At 33.6% G+C, this 21011-nt stretch overlaps 2 protein-coding genes across 2 annotated transcripts; both read left to right on the top strand.

Annotated features, from left to right (window-relative positions):
- The first annotated feature begins 339 nt into the window (after positions 1 to 339).
- On the top strand, positions 340 to 6936 carry LOC128557336 (uncharacterized). Its single transcript, XM_053544626.1, has 8 exons — positions 340 to 493; positions 798 to 978; positions 1809 to 1912; positions 4580 to 4723; positions 5320 to 5502; positions 5858 to 5982; positions 6447 to 6576; positions 6914 to 6936. Exons 1-8 carry the CDS (start codon positions 430 to 432, stop codon positions 6934 to 6936), a joined length of 954 nt encoding a protein of 317 aa, XP_053400601.1. The 5' UTR covers positions 340 to 429.
- A 277-nt stretch (positions 6937 to 7213) lies between these two features.
- On the top strand, positions 7214 to 19839 carry LOC128557335 (CUB and sushi domain-containing protein 3-like). The gene is made up of 15 exons (XM_053544625.1): positions 7214 to 7400; positions 7891 to 8049; positions 8404 to 8571; positions 9707 to 9871; positions 10121 to 10276; positions 10689 to 10856; positions 11222 to 11389; positions 11758 to 11916; positions 12342 to 12509; positions 13038 to 13208; positions 15864 to 16025; positions 16266 to 16433; positions 17401 to 17562; positions 17798 to 17945; positions 18915 to 19839. The coding sequence occupies exons 1-15, from the start codon at positions 7214 to 7216 to the stop codon at positions 19501 to 19503; spliced, it is 2898 nt and encodes a 965-aa protein (XP_053400600.1). The 3' UTR covers positions 19504 to 19839.
- The last annotated feature ends 1172 nt before the right edge of the window (positions 19840 to 21011 follow it).

Raw genomic sequence — 21011 nt, 5'->3', positions numbered from 1 at the left:
AAATTGTTTGAAGTTAACTTGTATGTTCAGACATTGTTTTTTTCCCCGACTTTATTATTAAATCTCCATATCCACAGGTATTGTCTCATGAAAAGAAGAACCTGTGTACTAAATATCAGTCACGTTTCGACAAAGAGAAACGCACTCTTTCTTAAAGATATGTAATAGGAGCGGAACACATTGCTACAGATATTTACCTCGATTAATGAATGTTCGTCATACTTTGTATACTTTGGGAATCATGAAGCATAACTTTGCCTTTTGTTTAAAATTTTTTTGGTTTCAATTAAAGAGAAATATAATACTTTCAAACATTCTTACGGGATTTTTTTTATCAACAACTGAATGGATTTTACTCATTACTTTCCTAACACAATACTCTTTAACCGGTATTTTATATTCTAATTTAATTACTAATGATTGAACTGGATGAAACGTAAAATGCTGATGCGGGTTGTAATCTTGTCTTCTATCTTGGTGAAACTTATATCAGGTATAGTGCTATATTTTATTAGTTTATACTTAGATTATTTTAACATGAATTTAGTTTGTCAAGCGCATTCTTAAACAGCATTTCTTTAAAGTTCTTAATTAAGTATGAAGATCGAGTATATCTGTAGCCACTATTATGAGTATTTTAATCTTTTAAACGTTAGGCGTATGTAATTTTGAAACATAATGCCATTTTCAGTTATTACATGTAGACACATATTTTTCTATAAATAATGGAGACATTTAGAGACAGAAAATGCTTTTTATGTTGATAAAACTTAGTTATTTAGTTACATTAATTCCAGGATTTTGCACCTGGCCTGATCCGTTTGCTAATACTGTTTATGACGACAGCAGTAAAGGGGAGATAACTTTTCAAACAGATACGCTAACTGGTTGGACAATTAAGATCGGCACCCATGAATACGACACATGGAGATGCCACTCAACGGCATTATATGAGTCGGATAACATTTTGGTGATGATGTAAGTATTTGTTTGTTACTATCTTCTTCGTTTGTACTGATAAGATTGAATAGTTTGTTGCCTCAGTCCAGCTGCAATACAAGAAGGATTCAGATTAAAGATATGGTAAAATCTTCACTCATTGAAGAGTTTATTTCGTAATTTAATTATCATTTCATATTCATTCAATACAAGAAATAATGCCAATGTAAAAAAAAAACCAAAAAAAAAAAAAAAAAAAAACCAAAAAAAAAAGAAAAGAAACAAAAAAAAAAAACCAACAACAACAAATACAAGCCAACATGTTTACTATTATTACAAAACTACTTAATATATAAATTAGATAGTTTGAGTTGTAGACCGATTTATATCGAACACATATTTACTGGGTTAATAAAATGTAAAAATTAAACCGTGAAATAAATTTCTTTTTTTTCTTCATAAAATGAAGCGCGTATTTAATGTCTTGACGGTCAAAAATCTAACCTATTGGCCATCCGTGCTTCAGACCTCGGGCAATGGTTTTGACTACTGACTAATAAGCTGTTCAATATTTGTATACTTGTATAATATTCTTTCTTTCAAGTATGTTGTTCCCTTTGTTATCATGGCAAATTTGGCAAACTCAAAATGACACAGTCAATTTAAAACAATCTTAGAGCTTCCTACTCGATTCTCCATGTTGATATTTGTGATATTGTTACAAATGCAAATATGTTAATAAATATCGTTTTAACCGATTTCCATTTTATTTACTTGTTCATTTTGTCTTTGAATAAAAATTGTTACGATGTGAAAAAAAAACATTATTGTACATGTATATTGAATTCAAATGCCTTTTTTCCCTTTAGAACTGAAAGCACATTTCCAGCATTTGGGAAACAGTTTTACGGGTTTATTTGTTTGAAGCTAACCGAGATTACGCAATCATCATACAGATACTACCTCAATTATCGTACGTATATACCAACCTAAAAAAAACAATTATAGAAGTATCCATTTCATTTATTCAATTTATTATCTTTTCCGTACAGCGTAATTATATTAACTAAGAAATAATATATAGAAAAACAATAAATTAATTTATCTAAACTCTTCGAGTCGGTTATAGGCCACGTATAATAATTAACTCGAATTACAGCCTCGTGAAAGTATTCCTCAGACATATGACCTCTTTGTCGTGTTAAGATATTTCTGCTATATTTTATTTCGACAGGGAAGCACTATTTCTTGAGGCATATTTGGTGCCAAATAGTAGGACGAGGTGACATTAACGTGACGTCGATAAAGAGTGGTAGCATATTTGATCTGCAAATTTAGAATACAAATGGTATATATCAGAACCATATTTAGTCAAACACTCCGCATCAGCTATGCGTCGCGTAGAAATAATTCACTTGGTGTACGCCCTCGGGGAAATTATTCCGCTGGCGTAGAAACTCAACATCGTATTAAGACTTATCAAAACATGGTTTCGCTTAAGAACGTTTGGTAACCTAAACGCAGGGTTATTGTCCATACTTTGAAACACTTATCTTTTACCACTGCAAGTACGCCTATGATAAAGGTACGTTTTAATCAAGAATTAATCAGATGTTTTTATTAGCTCACCTGAGTTTTTCTGATCGCTCGATGTCCGGCGTCCGGCGTCTGTCGTCTGTCGTCTGTCTGCCGTCTGTCGTCCGTCAACATTTAGCTTGTGTATGCGATAGAGGCTGTATTTTCCAACTGATCTTCATGAAATTTGATCAGAATAATTATCTTGATGAAATCTAGGCCGAGTTCGAAAATGGGTCATCTGGGGTCAAAAACTAGGTCGCTAGGTCAAATCAAGGAAAAACCTTGTGTATGCGATAGAGGCTGTATTTTTCTATTGATCTTCATGAATATTAATCAGAATGATTACCTTGATAAAATCTAGGCCGAGTTCGAAAATGGGTCATCTGGGATCGAAAACTAGGTCACTAGGTCAAATCATGAAAAAACCTTGTGTATGCGATAGAGGCTGTATTTTTCAAACGATCTTCATGAATTTTGGTCAGAATGATCTAGGCCGAGTTTGAAAATGGGTCATCTGGGGTCAAAAACTAGGTCACTAGGTCAAATCGAGGAAAAACCTTGTGTATGCGATAGAGGCTGTATTTTTCAATTGATCTTCATGAATATTGGTCAGAATGATTACCTTGATGAAATCTAGGCCGAGTTTGAAAATGGATCATTTGGGTTCAAAAACTAGGTCACTAGGTCAAATCAAGGAAAAACCTTGTGTATGCGTTAGAGGCTGTATTTTTCAATTGATCTTCGTGAATATTGGTCAGATTGATTATCTTGATGAAATCTAGGTCGAGTTTGAAAATGGGTCATCTGGAGTCAAAAACTAGGTCACTAGGTCAAATCAAAGAAAAACCTTGTGTATGCGATAGAGGCTGTATTTTTCAATTGATCTTCATGAAATTTAGTCAGAATGATTACTTTGATAAAATCTAGGACGAGTTTGAAAATGCGTCATCTGGGGCCAAAACTAGGGCACTAGGTCAAATCAAGGGAAAACCTTGTGTATGCAATAGAGACTGTACTTTTCAATTGATCTTCATGAATATTGGTCAGAATGATTATCTTGATGAAATCTAGGCCGAGTTCGAATATGGGTCATCTGGAATCAAAAACTAGGTCACTAGGTCAAATTAAAGAAAAACCTTGTGTATGCAATAGAGGCTGTATTTTTCAATTGATCTTCATGAATATTGGTCAGAATGATTGCCTTGATAAAATCTATGTTGAGTTTGATTATGGGTTATCTGGGGTCAAAAACTAGGTCACTAGGTCAAATCAAATAAAACCCTTCTGTATGCAAAAGAGGCTGTATTTTCAATTAATCTTCATGAAATTTGGTCAGAATGATTGCCTTGATGAAATCTAGGTCAAGTTTGAATATGGGTCATCTGGGTTTAAAAACTAGGTCACTAGGTCAAATCAAAGAAAAACCTTGTGTATGCAATAGGGGCTGCATTTTACACTGGATTTTCATAAAATTTGGTCAGAATTGTTGACTTGATGAAATCTAAGTTAAGTTTGAATATGGGTCATCTGGGGTCACAAACTAGGTCACAATGTCATTGACAAATCAAAGAAAAACCTTGTGTATGCAATAGAGACTGTGTTTTTCAATTGATCTTCATGAAATTTAGTCAGAATGATAGCCTTGATGAAATCTAGGTCATGTTCGAATATGGGTCATCTGGGGTCAAAACTAGGTCACTAGGTCAAATCAAAGAAAATACTTACTTATACTCAAGATTATTTGCTCCAATTTTAATGATAATTGGTCAGAATATTTTTTTCCATGAAATCACTAGGTCAAATATGTTTACACTGTTATGGTGTGTTATGGTGTGTTTCTCAGATGAGCGACCTAGGGCCATCTTGGCCCTCTTGTTTTGTTTGCCATCAAAGCTGAACAAACTATCTGTAGTTCAAATGAACTCGGAGCCTTAGAAATATCTGATTGAATTCGAGTCGTTATTTCCTTGTGCAAATTTATATACGTAAGTGGTTTACAGCATAGCTTCAGATAAAGTTAACTTTGCATCAAATGTCTATGAATATTTGTTATAAACGTCAGGTGAAGAGCCTAACGTCGACAATGAAAGGGTTGCAATGTCTGAGGAGAGCAATAGGGAAGACTGGGACAATTTATGTATGTTGGACGATCGGTATGCATCATATCTTCCAGCAGAATCAGAGTATCGAGTAATGCTAAGAAGTGGTAAGATTTTTATTTTTAGAAAACGTAGAAAACAACTACTTGTGTAGGCTCTACGAACTTTTTCAGAAAGAGGTGGTTTCCTAAAAAAAGATATCTGGGATGTTCTAAAGGAAAGTATGGAGGCATATTTTTACAAACCACTTTTTCACTTAGTTATCTCATTTTTTTTCTAAACAAATGTCACTTATTTTTCAAATTATATTCTAGCAAGTAGAAACGTTCGAGTCATCCACTGAAGTGTCTTGTCCTTATAGAACAAAACTGCCTGTTGGTGCTTTCTAGTGGCGTTCATATAATCACTTACACTAATTAGATATCCTGAATTTTGTCATTTAGTCAGTTGCATAATGACAGCAATTTTTTTTATCATTTTTCATTAAACACTCCTCTACTTCATGGAATCGTGTGAGTAGGTGCGAGTTTTTTTCTACTGTCTCTAGATAAAAGTCTATCTATATGTAACGAACTATAAGGAAATATTTTCACAAATTTCACTCATTAATAAGCAATAATAAACAAGATTACTTAACCCACTGCAGTACGGGTCAAATTATAACTGGCCATTGTATATCATTCTATACGTATTATTTTTACAGACAGTGTTGCTTCAGCAAAGATAGGCTGTCCGTACGTGTTTTTTGGCTCGTATGAGTACACTCACACTTCCTCTGATGGAACCGTTACCTGTGAATCTTCGAGTGGCTCTCTATCAACTTGTACCGAGAGCACTGAAATTTCCTTTGATTACAACTCGTGTTCTACAAAAGTTGCATATTCAGGTATCCACTATAAGTTTGTCTCTTTTAGTGTTATGCAGTGTTATATAATTGTCAATGTTTATCATGTCTCGATTTTCAACACGCTTTAGTTCTTGTTATGCCTGGCAGTAGACCGTGGATTTGATGCAAAACGACAAAATTAATTTGCATTTCTTTTTCAAATAACACTTAATTTCAAAATGACCGCGATGCAATAGATGTACATATGAAAAAAAATGATGTTATATCATCCAAACAATAACAATCAAGGACAGAACACCATATTCCTAGGATAAGATAGCTAAAACTAACTCATTGATCTAGTTGTAAACGTTAAAAAAGTAACAACCAATAAATACGTTCTTATTTCTTGTAGTATCCGACAGTGTCTGGTGTGTTGATACAGTGCCCTCTGGCGGCACAAATTATATAACAGTGTATAATGGATATGACGCTGATTCAGATATTGACAACACGAACGTTTACCGGTTTACTTGTATTGTAAGTTTTTATCCAAGAAATTTGAAAACCTGACTGCAAGATATGTTGTCTGTATGGATTTACAGTTGTGATGTTCACAATTTCGTTTTGATTCTTTGAAAAAACTATTTTAGAATTATCAGTTCGCATCAGCCTCACTTCGCTTCTTTCAGCGATACTTTCAAACCGAGTCTGTTATTATTTGTTTGGTGGCGTTATATGCTTCAAAATGACCCCTTTCCTGACAACAGCTTCAGAAATCAAATCTTAATCCACAGAGAGCATAACTGTATACTAGCATATAATATTATGCTACTAGTTTTACTTCTTTATTTGATAGGTTGTTGACGACTAGTATGTTTAGTTACTCCAGATCTAAATTTTACAAGGAGATACATGTAATAGAAAGTGAGATGGTAAAATTTAATATTACCTTGGTGCTCATTTTTCTCATATTAATGGCAATGTCGGGTAATTTATACCAGGCAATATCAGCTGATGGTACGATGGTTTCCATTGCCCCTAACAGCTGCCGAAAGGATCAAACACCGGACGCAGTACCCACACAAAACGGAGCTAATATCGGCTCTACTTTGACTTTGACAAAAACTGCAGGTAACTTGTTTATATCTATTATATTTTATTTCTCCATAAACGACATTGAAAACAGATATTTGCTTTTTTGTAAACATCACCTGTTTAAATAATAATAAAAAAAAATTATAAGAGAGAGTCATTAGATGCTACTACAATTTATTTAATCATTTTAAAATGGGCAATAAATCATACTATCGTTTGCATTACGTCATGAAATTAATAAACAAGCTTATAATCTCCGTCAAACATAAAAGCTCAATTTTCAAATCATATATTTTTATTGAAAGTTGAATAATTACCGAGAGGTAAGCAGATGCTTATAGATCTAACATACTTTATTTCTTTTTCATTTCAGAATCCTGTCGTATGTATATTTGAAAGTCATTGCGAAACTTGTTTGGCAATGTGTTAAAATTGAATATAAAATGTGTGTTAAAAATTGAATATAAAATGTAAAAGAATTAATTGTACAAAAATTTCCATCGAAGTTGTATTGTCACCAGTAGTAAAAAAACATTATTTTGTACGTACAATTCTAGACCTAATCCTCGACTCTAGTTTCCTCCCTTGACGGTCCATGGCTGAAATAAAATGGGAAAGATAATTATGTGAAATAAAAAGAAAACATATTCCTGTCGTCTACATGTTACTATGAATGTTTCCTTCCCTTACAGTGACCTGTCCTGCTTTGACTGCACCAGACAGTGGAACTGTGTCATATTCCACAAACGGTGCAACAACTACCGCCAGTTACACTTGTAGCTCTGAGTATTCTCTCGCTGGGCCAGAATCTAGGGTCTGTCAAAGTAACAACTCTTGGGCAGATGAAAACCCTACTTGCAGTCAGTAAAACTTATAGTTATACTTTCTTAATAAATGGTATTAGAAAAATGTTTATACCTATATTAAACACAGGGGCACTACAGTGTCTAAAAAGGTAGATTTCTCCATCGGAAAAAAAAACTCCCACGGGGAAGTTGACACTGCCATTGTGTGATTTTTCCTTTAGTGTATTTCAGGTAATATACATAAAACACATAAACTTTTCAGTGTAACACATGTTTGAGAATCACCATGGAATGAATGAAATTCACGAAAGGAAATAAAGCTCCTTTTGGGGATTGAGTTAGGCGAGTGTGAGAAAATTCAACATTTAGAAACTAAATTTTTATATTGTGCAGGAATCTGCTCTAGCCATAATGTTATAAATTGCCTTTTTAAGTGTTCCCAGGACAGATTACAACGTTACTTTTTTGCATTATTTGAATCTTCTTGATGCAAAATGAAACCAAGTATATTCGATAAAAGCGAAGTTAACCTATTGATTTCCAGCGTGTATTGTCCCGACTGCCCCTGCGAACGGAAGTTTCACTGTTGCAGTTGACGGGACGTTAACATATTATTGCGATGTCGGATTCGTACTCAATGGTGATCGTACACGTACCTGTCAGACAAATTCGAACACTTGGTCCGGTGTAGAACCAACCTGTGGTAAGTTTTTCAGCGCGATCGATTTGTTTCCACTTTAAATGCTAATTGTTTGTAATGAAAATAATAAAGCTCAAATTTTCTCTCGAATAATTTGATAGCCCGTTATTCAATTTTAAAACTGCAATGTTTTCGTGTTGACAACTTATTTACCTGCATATAATTTGAGAACGACCGTCTTTTTGAAATTTCATATTTTTAAATAGGTTTGGTATGTTAATGCGTAATTCATCATATCACAAAGTCTAGTTTTTTATACATCGTCTCTGTTTTGATAATATAACAATATGCGAATATTTCAACCTTTTAAATATTTTTAAAACTAATTCACTATATTTCACAAACCTTTATTCCCAGATCAATGTGATGACATAGTTGCTACCTCGGGTCTGAATATCACAGCCTCGGCCACTGGTACTACAACCATTTCGTTATTTAGTTGTGCGGCTGGTTATACCCTCGATGGATCTTCAAATTCAACGTGTTTGCTGTCAGGATCATGGGATTCAAGCGCACCAACTTGCTGTAATGTTATACTGTATTGAATATTTTGAATTTAACTTAAAAAGAAAGGTAAACAATCAACCATTGCCCAAGCATTTAATGCCTTAAAATGTAGGATCCAAAAGGAAATAAGAACCTCCTATTGGTCTTATTTGGAATCAGTCAAAAAAGTTCTACTCGTTTGTTAAACATAACAAAACAGAGAGTTGTGGTGTAACCCCATTGAAGTATGAGGGTCTAACTCATACCGACCCGGTCACAAAGGCAAATATCCTCAATAAACAGTTTGAATTTGTCTTTTCAAAGCCCCAACCCCTAAGCCTGAAACAACTCAGCAAAAAAGAAACAAACCCCAAATCAGCACCAGAGATGCCAACGATCCTCATAACTGTTGAGGGCGTGGACAAGTTACTAATGGGGCTTAATCCAAATAAAGCCTCTGGTCTTGATAATATTTACTCAAGATTACTAAAAGAACTTCACCAAGAGATAGCCCCAATCATTACAAAGATATTATTATTATTATTATTATACCAGATTTATATAGCGCCCTTTTCATGATCAATATTCCAACTATCTCTTGAAACAGGTCAAGTCCCAAATAACTGGAAGAGAGCAATCATTGCACCAGTTTACAAGAAAGGTCCAAAATCCAAGGCTAGTAACTATAGGCCCATATCTCTAACATGTATTGCCTCTAAATTAATGGAACATATTCTTGTCTCAAATCATGTCCCACTTTGACAGAAATGATCTCCTTAGCCAGTATCAACATGGCTTCAGGTCAAAGCATAGCTGTGAAACATAACGTTGAACATCGCCATGCCTGACCCATATATTATACGTGTTTTACTATAATAAAATGCAAAAACGTAATTTATGTATGAAGCACTAAGATGTAGGCAAAAATATTGATAAATATCGTTATGAATGCCACTATTTGCATAATTGATGTTAAATGAGAAAAAGAGCAATGAAATTTGAATCTACAGTACTACCTTTGCAAAATGAGTCAATAGAGATATAAATGGGAATGAACAAATCTATATTTAGTACCTGCGCGTATTGTGCTCGCATGTAGGTTCTGTATTAACTTGTACCTAGTCAAGATTCCATAATCGCCATTTTCCTAATACTTGTTTTTGCTTTATTTCAGTGCTCTGTGAAGATATAAACAGTACAAACACATTGCAAGCAGCAATTACTACAGACGGTTACGTGAGCACTGCAACATTTACATGCGTGACAGGTTATCATGTTGTTGGTCCAAGTTCTGCTACATGCGATGAAGCTGGTGCTTGGAACAGCATACCGACATGTGGTTCGTAATTGCATTACACTGTAGATATACAGTAAAATGATTCAAACTTTGCTGTAAAGGAGATTGTATGAAGCAACATTTAAGTAGTGAAAGATTTAAGAATTTTAGAATTAATTTCTTTATAAAGTATATCCTTACAGAGTTTGAGCGACTTTTCTGAGTATTTTTATATAATATTACTATATACAAATTGTAATACAGCGTATGAAATCAATTCATCCTTTTAACATGTACATACAACTATTTTAGAATGTGATGAACAAACAGCATTTTCAAATGGTGATATAGAAGGAAACGGAACAAGCTCGCAGTTTTCATGCGATGCAGGATACAGTTTGATTGGTTCCTCAGTAACTGAATGTTTAGACGACGGAACAGGCTGGAGTGCTGATCCACCTTCATGTGGTAAGAAGCTTTAACTTGCAGCATATTCAATGGTTCTATGTTGTAAAAATCTATTTTTATGCATATATTGTAATTTTAATAAGATGAAAAATCTCTATTTCACGGCTTTTGTTGCGTTTGCTTTGCTTAACCGCTGCAGGGATTGTGCTCGTACAGTTCTTTATAGAATCGTTTGTACCATATTGTATTTTCTTGTATTTTTGTCGTTCTATGTCTGTATTTATTGTTTAATGTGATCTCCCTTAGATCTAAAGATTAGATCTAAAGATCATTTACTAATGTTACATTGTTACATTACATGTTTACTGGATAAAAAAAAATAGCTGATGTTTAGATATGCTATCATGTGACATCCAAACTGGTATCATCTTGCATAACTTATCCCCTGAATGTTTCGTTTTATTCTTTTTAGATGAATGTGATTCCCTCGTTAGTCCTGTTGGTGTTTATTATAATTTGTCTACGGACGGTGTAGTTACTATGGCAACGTATTTTTGCAGTTCTGGGTATACTATGTCAGGTCAACAATATTCATATTGTCAGAATGATGGTACCTGGAATGAAACAGCTCCAACATGTAGTGAGTAGTGCTTTTCATGAATAATTTCCTCTAACCCCGCCAAGAAATTGGGCAAACCAAATAACTAATTCAGATTCAGAAAAATTTAAGTTTACACTGATTTCTCAGTTAAATCTTTTTTAAAACATTCTCTTTACGAGAACAAGTAAGCAAACTGTTGATATTTTAAATCCAATCAATGTTTCATTAAAGTTATTTGAAATTTTGAGAATTTGTTTTGATGACATAGTTCGCGTTGTCATTGTCTTACAACGTACATAACATAGTTTTTTCACACCATATTGTATTGACTCAGATTACAATGGGTACAATAACAGTAAGAAATTGTCTGCAACCTAATAATAACTCACTGATTGTACTTCTAGTTAATTGTCCAGATCTGACAGATCCGGTCAGTGGTACAGTTACTATAAACACCGACGGGGTTACAAGCGTAGCTCAGTACGCATGCGCATCGGAGTACGATATTTCTGGTGAAACAGCAAGCACCTGCTTGACAGACGGAGCTTGGGATAACGCTCCACCTACATGTTGTATGTTTAAGTGTTATAACACACTAACATGTTCTAAAATATTCATTTCGTCTTAATTATTATTGATAGATCAATACAAACTATGAATAGATTCAGTCAGATGTTATAAAACAGTAAAGATAACTATATCAGTATACGTTCAATCAGTGTTGCATATCATTTAATTAAGAATAAAAAATGCATCAAGCCTGTAAGATAACAACAGTCTATCTATTTGATAATTTGTTACCGAATAAAAAAATCACTTGTATAATTGTAGGAATACAATGCACCAGTTATTAAATATGATGAGATAAACGTACTACTGTACCCGTCCGCAACAGCAAAGTCTAACTATTCACATTTTATTTCATCTTGCGTACCTCTAGCTTGTTCCCCGGCAAGTGTACCAGCTTATGGTTCGGTATTATCTGACAATGGAGTGTCGGTTTACTACCAATGTAACTTAAACTACAGTATGAATGGTACAAGTGTCCGGGAATGTTCTATTGATGGAACTGGATGGAGCGGAAGCGACCCAATATGTGGTGTGTTTTTAATGAACCCTTTCTTCATGTCTGTAATTCAACATAGTTGATTTAAACGTTACATATATAAACGTTTTGATATTCCATCGTTACTAGTAACCAGTGATCTAGAAAATCGATAAAATTTATTTTCTCTTTAACTTTTCAAAATCTTGTTTACTGGAGCCTTCCTGTAAAGATATCCACTGAAGACTATAGGATAACAGCGTTTTTCAAGAACTTATTTCTAAGTTACAAACCAAATGTGCGCTATAATCAGAGTCCCTTTGCAAATATATCCACTAAATACTATGGGATAACAACTTATTCCTAAATTATAAACCAAATGTTTGCTATAATCATGTTACCATTGATAGTAGGAACATAACGATTATTAGATAGATGTGATAGATCACTGTGTTAAAGCTATAAATATTTATTTTCAGTTCCATGCGAAACACTTGTCTCAGTATCCGGCGGCTCTTTTTCACCTACAACAGACGGTGTCAATACAAAAGTGGAGTATTCTTGTGATATTGGTTACACAATCAATGGAAAGAAAGAAATCACGTGCAATTCTGACGGCACGTGGGATTCTAGTCAGTCCACATGCAGTAAATATTTTACCATTTTATTTATGTCTTTGTATATGGATCATACATTTATATTTTGGCGTTAAAAGTGAAAATATCATATTTCCAGGTCCAAATTACACATATAGTAGTAATAGCAAATACAAGTTACTAGTAGTCCAGCTAAGTTATGGGCGCCGATTTCGAATGGCTGTTGGTTCGAAACCTCCTTTTTGGTGTAAAATTCTGTTATACGAGGAAGCGATCCGGCTGGCTTACTTTCTTGGCCTAGGTGCCTGTTCATGCCTGAAATAATGTTCTGAAGAGCACCTGTGATTTCCTCCACCACGAAAATCTGGAAAGTTGCGACATGACACATAGTTGTGTCGGTGTGATCTTAAACCCCCTAAAAATAAACTAATTTATCTAGTTTGGCTCTTTCATCAAATTGTCTGGTGAGGGAATATTTAGATCAAATAAGAGGAGATTCTAGGACATTTTAAATGTGTTCAAAAAGACTGACCTAACTGATAATAGCTTTAAATATTTTAAAAAAATATTTTCTGTTAGCTCAATGTGATACTCTTACTGCACCGAGTGGTGGAAACTTCACGATATATAGCGATGACAGCACCGTGACAAAAGCTATCTTCACGTGTGATGTTGGATATACATTGGACGGATATAGTGAACTCACTTGCGAGGAGACTGGACAATGGGATAATGAGATTCCACAATGTGGTTTGTTATCAAAACATTGCAATATACTTGCACATATTCCATTATCTATCAAAAAGTTTCATTTACATTTATTACAGCATTCACCGTTCGACTAATTTAAAACCTATTCATGTCATTTACATTACGGAGTATGAAAACCTCACAATGTGGTAAGCTGTTTTTTACCAAGATTATTAAATTTTGTACATTGAGTTTAAAGCTCGACTTAATTCCGTCATTTTGATACCAGACTATTTACAATCGGTTAGTTATTGAGGAAACTGTTGTATGGCAAAGAGCTTGCAGCAATGTTCCAGAAAATGAATGTTACACGTCCTTTTATAAACTGATTTCGATGTTGATTGTGATCAGCTAGTAAGAAGGTCGGATGTTTTAGTATGGAGAGCAAAAGAAATATTTACAGTATTATACAAAATTTAAAAGTAAATTCAGTACTGTCAATGTCATATCAAAATATTTCAAATTTGTCTGGTACTAAAAATGTTATTGTACTTGCTCCAGAGAAAGAAAATTGTACTATCGCCATTTGGTTATTAGAACATGTTTATACATAGGCCATACTGTTTAAATTTTATTCAATGAAAACGTAATAAGAATCATTCCATTAAAGACGTACAAAATACAAACTTAATAAATGCTGTCAAAACACAACATCAATAACATTTGTTCATCAATTGTCGATCAACATACCTAGAGTCCATAGAGTAAATCTGACACATCTGACGACAAGAACAAGAATATATCATCGTATATTCCGCTTATAGTCCAGTAGAACTTGGACTGAACCTTGCAATAAGGTATATACAAGGTATTTTTGCAGTTTCCTGTTCTTTAGACTTCAGTATATGAGAATCCACCGGATGACATCTTGTCATCTTTGGGGAAAATTTTTTATTAAAGAAAATTCAAAATGGCCGCCATAGTCGAATTTCAATGTTGTTGTTCTTGAAAACAAATAATAAAAAAATCTTTGAAGCGGGGTTTATTTAAGGTTCTGTTGCTTTATGTTAGATGGAGCATACATAGTATCCCATGACTTTCGCGAGATCCTTGGGCATTTTTCTATTTATAGAATTCAAAATGGCTGCCATAAGAACCATGATGATAGCGCATTTTCATATCGTATTTCAGCTGATTGTTTAGTAACTGATGAAGATGCTGCTGTTATTTTCAGTTTCATTTTCGTATAAATAACAAACTACTCAGAAAAGAAACACAATTAATACGTCACAGCAGATACAACAGCAGCAGTAGCAGCCATGTAATCATCAACAATAACAACAACAACTTATTCGAATTTAAAAATGTATAAACGAATTGGGAATAGACTGGGAAGCGCAATTTGAATATGTTAGTAATATATCAGGAAACTGAGATTGTTTAAACATTTATACACGTTTTTGACCTGTTGTTACATCCGTAACATATACATATTGCTATATTTATCTACGTTACCAAATTCAAATAAATTGCATTAACCATAGTTGAAAATTCACAATCGCTGATTAGTAATGTTAAAATCGTAAAAGAGCGTTATCATAAAACTACATATAAGGCAAGCAATTATCTCTAGATCATTATAAGAATGGTCAAGAAAAATAATGCGAAAAATGAAATACATTTGTCACTGAAAATTGTCAGTTCTTAACTTGAATATTGTTTGATATTTTTTACAATTTTATATAAATCCATTAGTTAGTAAAATTTAAATGGTACAAGGTATGTCTGCAACAAAGAGCAGTGTTTCCCAAATAATAATGCTGTATTAGATAACCCCCTTACTGTATTTTACAAAATCAAATTGAACCTAGTTTATGTACTCGTATCAACCTTAACGGATATCTAAAATAGCTAATTCAAAATTTAAGCATTCAAAGAACAATCTAAACCTGCAAAGCCCTCCTCAGACAGGTACAATTCAGCTCCAGTCTTTCTGCAAACCAATTAGCCAATGTACCCATTAATTAAGCTACCGGTATTTATGTCCTGTTTCACTGTTCCAGTATAGAATTATGATACTGGAAACTCACTGAACCTAAAAAGAAATCTTTTATTAACTGCCATAAGACTTAGGCTTTCATAATGTTATCCGTTACGATAATTTCCGAGTACCACATGTGACTGATTTTTGAAAGAATTATGTCATAAATATTTGTTCTTAAGAAACATTTCTAAGAAAACTAACCCTGTATTATGAAAAGCATGTTGAATTTTCCTATATTCACTTCATTTTTCGTTTCTGGCATCCATGAGTAACAGCAGCCGGACCGCACTATCATATACATTAGATACAGCTTGTGCATATAAAACAAACATAGTATTATCAATGATATGTGGACAATGATAATAAAACTAAAAGTATATTATAAACGTAACATATTGTTATTTTCAATTTTACGCCGATCAAGTCGCTTCTACTCCCAGTTAATTTTAAAACATGCTAGTTCTATGGGAGGAAACTACCGCTGAAATAAATATTGATGTGACCTTAATTGAAGGTTACACAGTTATTTTCGGATACATATAACAAATTTGCATATGCAACATTTAATATTTTGCAAATATCTTTAAAACTTCCAAAACTGCATAATCTACAGTTAAACAATAATTAAGTTTGATGTATGAAGAAGTATAATTTTGTGACATTCTATGCAGAATGCAACGAACCATTGTCACCTGACAACGGAACAGTCACGGTTTCTAATGACAAAACACAAGCTGAATATATGTGTAACCTAGGGTTTACTTTACACGGAGTTAGTACAAGAACCTGCCAATCAGAGGGTACAGGATGGTCAAGCAGTGACCCTGTCTGTGGTAATTCTTTTATTTGTTCCTTATTACATATTTGAGGTTTTAAAGACGTTTTCTGGTAATGTGTTTTTTTCTCAATGCCTTAAGGTGACATTTTTGTGGTGTTAAACTAATTGACTTTTAACCTAAGCTATATTAACTCTATTCAAAATTTTTCATCTTAATTATTTTTCTCGTCTGTCTGAATACGAAAACGAACACTATTTGAGTATTGAGCTTATTTTCACTTCGTTACAATTGTAGTCGGGTGTTCAACACTCAGTAGTCCAAGCAATGGCAGCGTCACCTTATCAACAAATGGGGTATTAACAGTAGCCACTTATTCCTGCGACGTAGGATTTACTCTAAATGGAGATGTAACATCGCAGTGCCAGGTTGATGTAACTTGGTCAACCGTACCGCCAACTTGCTGTAAGTCCAACCATTCATATCGTTCATAATTTATCTTATCCTACATACTGAGCGAAAGCTGAAGACCCTTTAATTTTTATATATAACTTAGCACGTAATTATGATTTTCACGTTGATTCAGACTATGACAATATGGTATTACTATTATACAATCTATTGATTTCTATGAATATCGTATTAACAACGTTAAAACTGTTAAAATTACAATACAGAAATAATGTATAACCCATGTTTGTGAAAGTGGATACGTGTTAGTGAATGGTGATACAATTGAATGTCAAAGTAATGGATCCTGGTCCTCAAATTCAGTTGAATCCAAGTGTGGTAAATAGAACTGACGTTCTTTTTTTCCATTTTGTTTTTACGAAATTTGCTGATAGATATTATTTTACTTCTGTTGATTCATCTATTTCGTTACACACTTTTTAAAATGATTTCACTTTTAAATATTTCACAATACATTAAGAAATTTGAAAAGATGGCAATTTTTTTTTAAATGTTTAAAATATCTCTTTTCGTTTTGAAGTTATCACCAAAAGTTTAATTTGATAATATATTTCCATGATATCTTTACGGTTCATAACAGCATAATTTCTTTTCAGTCCATGAAGCATAAAATGAACATACCTAAGTTAAATTGTTTTTTAAACCTTGATGTGCTAAATGTTAACACAAGGATACTTCTATGGCAATCACTTCCCTTTCCATTCAAAGCTTAAACTGTTCCTATTACCATCACCTCAGAATTGAGGACATTCCTGCTGTGTAGTGATTATCATTTTTTGGTGTTCTGATGATTTCTAGAAGTTATGGAGAGGGAAATATATATGGTTAAAATTATGTTACGTGTGAGTGAACGTTTACTGAAATTCATTTATGCTTAGTGTTTTTTTGAAACAACACATAAGATGAGCTACAACATTTGCTAAAATAAGTTTATTATTTCTGAGGTATTTTTATATTGCAGTGTCCACAGCTTCGCCGTCAGAGTGCAACAGTGGGGACAGTGGTGGCAGTAATTTATTACCAGCTGTTATTGTTCTTGCCATCCTAGCTTTGTGCTTAGGAATTGCATTTGGTCTATCAGTGTTTTATATATGGAAACTGAAGACAAAAGCACAAGGTTCAAGTAAATTATATATATATATATATATATATATATATATAATACACGTTGTGTAAATATATGACTTCCTTTGCCTACCACTAGTCATCAAGATAATTATTTTCCTTACAATTAAGTATTTTTCGTTTTATTAAAATCCTCTTACAAATTTAACAAGGTAAATTAACAGGAAATAATCGTAGCTCAGTTCGTTAAGGCTTGTTACTTTTCTAAAAGGACTGAAATTATACATTTTCAGGTAATACTAAAGCATCAAACCAGAACGGAACTTTTTCGTATGATTTCCCAGCTTCTAAAGCACCAATGGATCATTCCCAACATATAATGGACTTTCGAAACACGTCCTCCGCAATGTCTGCACCAATGGGTCACCATCCATCACCAAGGTAATAATTCACTGATTCCTCATCATTTAAAAATATATTTTGATCTTTGATGTCTTCGTTGCCTCGTACATTTTAAGTGATATACTTAATATTTCCTAATCTTTCCTTTTAATTTCATATTTTTTGCTATGTTAATTTTACCAATTACGTAATCATTTACAAATCATTGAAATCTACAAATTTCAGCCTAGGCTTTGCTCTATGATATTTTATAAACAACCTTCACGCATATTTTATAAACTGCTGTGCAACATTTTCTTTAATAAAATTCAGTAAGCTAAGCATTATGTTATTGTATATATTCCCCAGTTCTGAAATATACTGAAAGCGTTATCATTTTTTTCTGACAACATTGACAAATCTACGTAGTTGTCATTATCATGGCTTATTAACGATGTAAATGGACGAGATAACTTTCAGATTATCTCGAAGATGTATAGTTATCTGTATGCAGGTTTTAATGAAGAAGTTTCTCCACAAAAACGTGCTCAGGATAAGTAAGAATGAAATAGTAGAGCAATTAATCTGTATCGCAATTTAGCCCTAGTATATTCAAATAGCTGATTAAATTAATGGACATGTTAGGCGTTACGTAGTCAGAAATCATTAAAACTCTTGGTAAAACAATTTATTAGTCTCATATCGCTGGTACTATTTTTCACCATAATATTGAGCCGTGCCATGAGAAAACCAACATAGTAGGTTTGCGACCAGCATGGATCATGACCAGCCTGCGCATCCGCGCAGTCTGGTCAGGATCCATGTTGGTCGCTTTCAAAACCTATAGCAATTAGAGAAGCTATTAGCGAACAGCATGGATCCTGACCAGACTGCGCGGATACGCAGGCTGGTCTGGATCCATGCTGGTCGCAAACCCACTATGTTGGTTTTATCATGGCACGGCTCATATCAATTTTAAACAAGAACTTCTCATAACATGGCAGTAAGAACAACTGTTGTTTGTTTCAGAATTGATTCAATAACACCACGATCTCTGTCGACAACTGTTTCTTCAAACAGCCTTCATCTGAGCCATTTGAACCTTATAAGAGAAGATACGACAAGCTCCGTAATATTTGATCAAAACAACCCTGCACCTTGGATCAAGAGGCCAAAACACGAACATGGCACCAGCTTAAGTACTGGACTTTTTCCACCAATCACAGAATCTGGAACGAATTTAACCAGTCCGAGAGGAAATAATAACCCCGGGCTGAAATATCCCAGGAAAAAGAAACAATCATTTACCAAAAAGATGCAACGACAAAATTCAATCAATGCTGGTAAAACTGATGTGTCGGATAAAAAACAAGGGAAATCGAGAATAGTAAAGGCAGAATCGGTTAAGCCCATGTCAAGACCAAAAGTTATGGTCAATCGTAACGGCTCCATACCGAAAAGTATTGGAACTGCTAGTAATAGTGTTATGGCTGTGCCAGGGCGGAAACCTTCTGAACAGCTCGCACGAGCATCGACACCAGTGAATCATCACATTGAAGTTGAAGATCCCGATCAATGTAGAACACCTAGATCAAATAAGTTTGCTACTGTTCAATAAACTATGTTATTTATTTTATGAATTGTTAATGTTACCTTGTTGAAAAGGTACGAATGTTGTCGTGTTGGTTTTAGTATTACGTTTGATGTTTTGTACTTTGACAGAAACAAAATAAATACATTGTGAAACATGGTTTTTGTGAAAATGATGTGAAATATGCACGCATGCCAATAGTGTTGACATTTTAAATCTCTTGCACGAAAGGCAGGGTTAACTGTCATGACTGTCGTATATCTTTTTAAAGCGGTTTTCTTTTTCTAAAACAATTTGGCAATTGTGAATGAAAATTGATACAATTGTTTGTTAAAGGATGGGGGAATAATTTAAATTTGGCAACGTTACACCAATTTTGCTTGTCATGACAAAAGCCTGTTTAACTAAAATATTTATCTTAAATATTTGAAGAACTGATATCTAGGACGATGTTTTCTAAATTGTTAAAATACAATGTAGTTCGACCATCACAAAGTGGCGACTTATGTTTTTACTATAGAACTTTATAAAAACATCAGTAATATTCTTCAAAAGTACAAGGCTTACAAGAAGATATTTTATATCTAAATTTATTGAACAGATTAGAGACCATATGCTAATCTTTACTTTAAAAGGAGTATATACATCCTCATAACTTTGTAAATTTTTTAAGTAAAACTAAGGCATATTAGATTGCTTTTACTAAATATTCAATAACATTACCTTTTAGCAGGTTTCAGCATATTTCACCTTTCATAAATAAATCTAGAAACTAAGAGAAAAGCAATTAAGATAATTCAGTTTATTAGCGTTCTGTAAGTCTGTAGCCATTCCACATGATTAAAATCATCTTAAACGTTACACATATAATATATCATGTACTTCAATCAGATTATATAAATATATGGTAGACAAAAACATGGTGTGTGTTCAGAAAACGAATATTATGTTCTTCCTTTAAAGCAAAGTTCAGAAAAGAAGTTTGCAAATCAAAAACAGTTAAAGGCTTGCTAGTAATGAAATTACTGTCTGATTAAGTTTTCCTATTTCCAGTTTACGTGACTATGTAAGAACATCTTATGGTTGGAACAGAACTGTATAACTATCAGAAAAGTATATTTTGCACTACTTGTGGTCCATTCAATATATACGTATAATAGACTTCCCCATACGACGGCAGTAGAGGACCTAAACGGTGTTTTCTTATGAACAGATTCAGTCAAACTGATTCTGCTAATTGTTCTGCCTAGTTGTGCTCTATGCTTCTAACAGATCTTTACATATCTATGTTAATGTTTAACATTGGGATGACACCGTTCTCGCAACAATGGGAGAACAATAGTTGTGCTGGTCTTTCTTTACTTAAGAACGGCAGATTGAAAGAACGATATTCATGTACATGTTCACGCAAAAATTGTCTTTAAGCGAAGACAGTTTCTGATATACAGTAAACCTCGCTTATAAGGAACAGCTCGAGACCGTTAAAATTTGTTCCTTATAACCGAGGTTCCTTATATCCGTAAAACGAACTAGTT

Source organism: Mercenaria mercenaria, chromosome 5 (genome assembly GCF_021730395.1).
Source record: "Mercenaria mercenaria strain notata chromosome 5, MADL_Memer_1, whole genome shotgun sequence".
Classification (NCBI taxonomy): Eukaryota; Metazoa; Mollusca; class Bivalvia; order Venerida; family Veneridae; genus Mercenaria; species Mercenaria mercenaria.
Note: the sequence above shows the minus strand (reverse complement) of the source record. Positions and strands in the feature narration are given on the sequence as shown.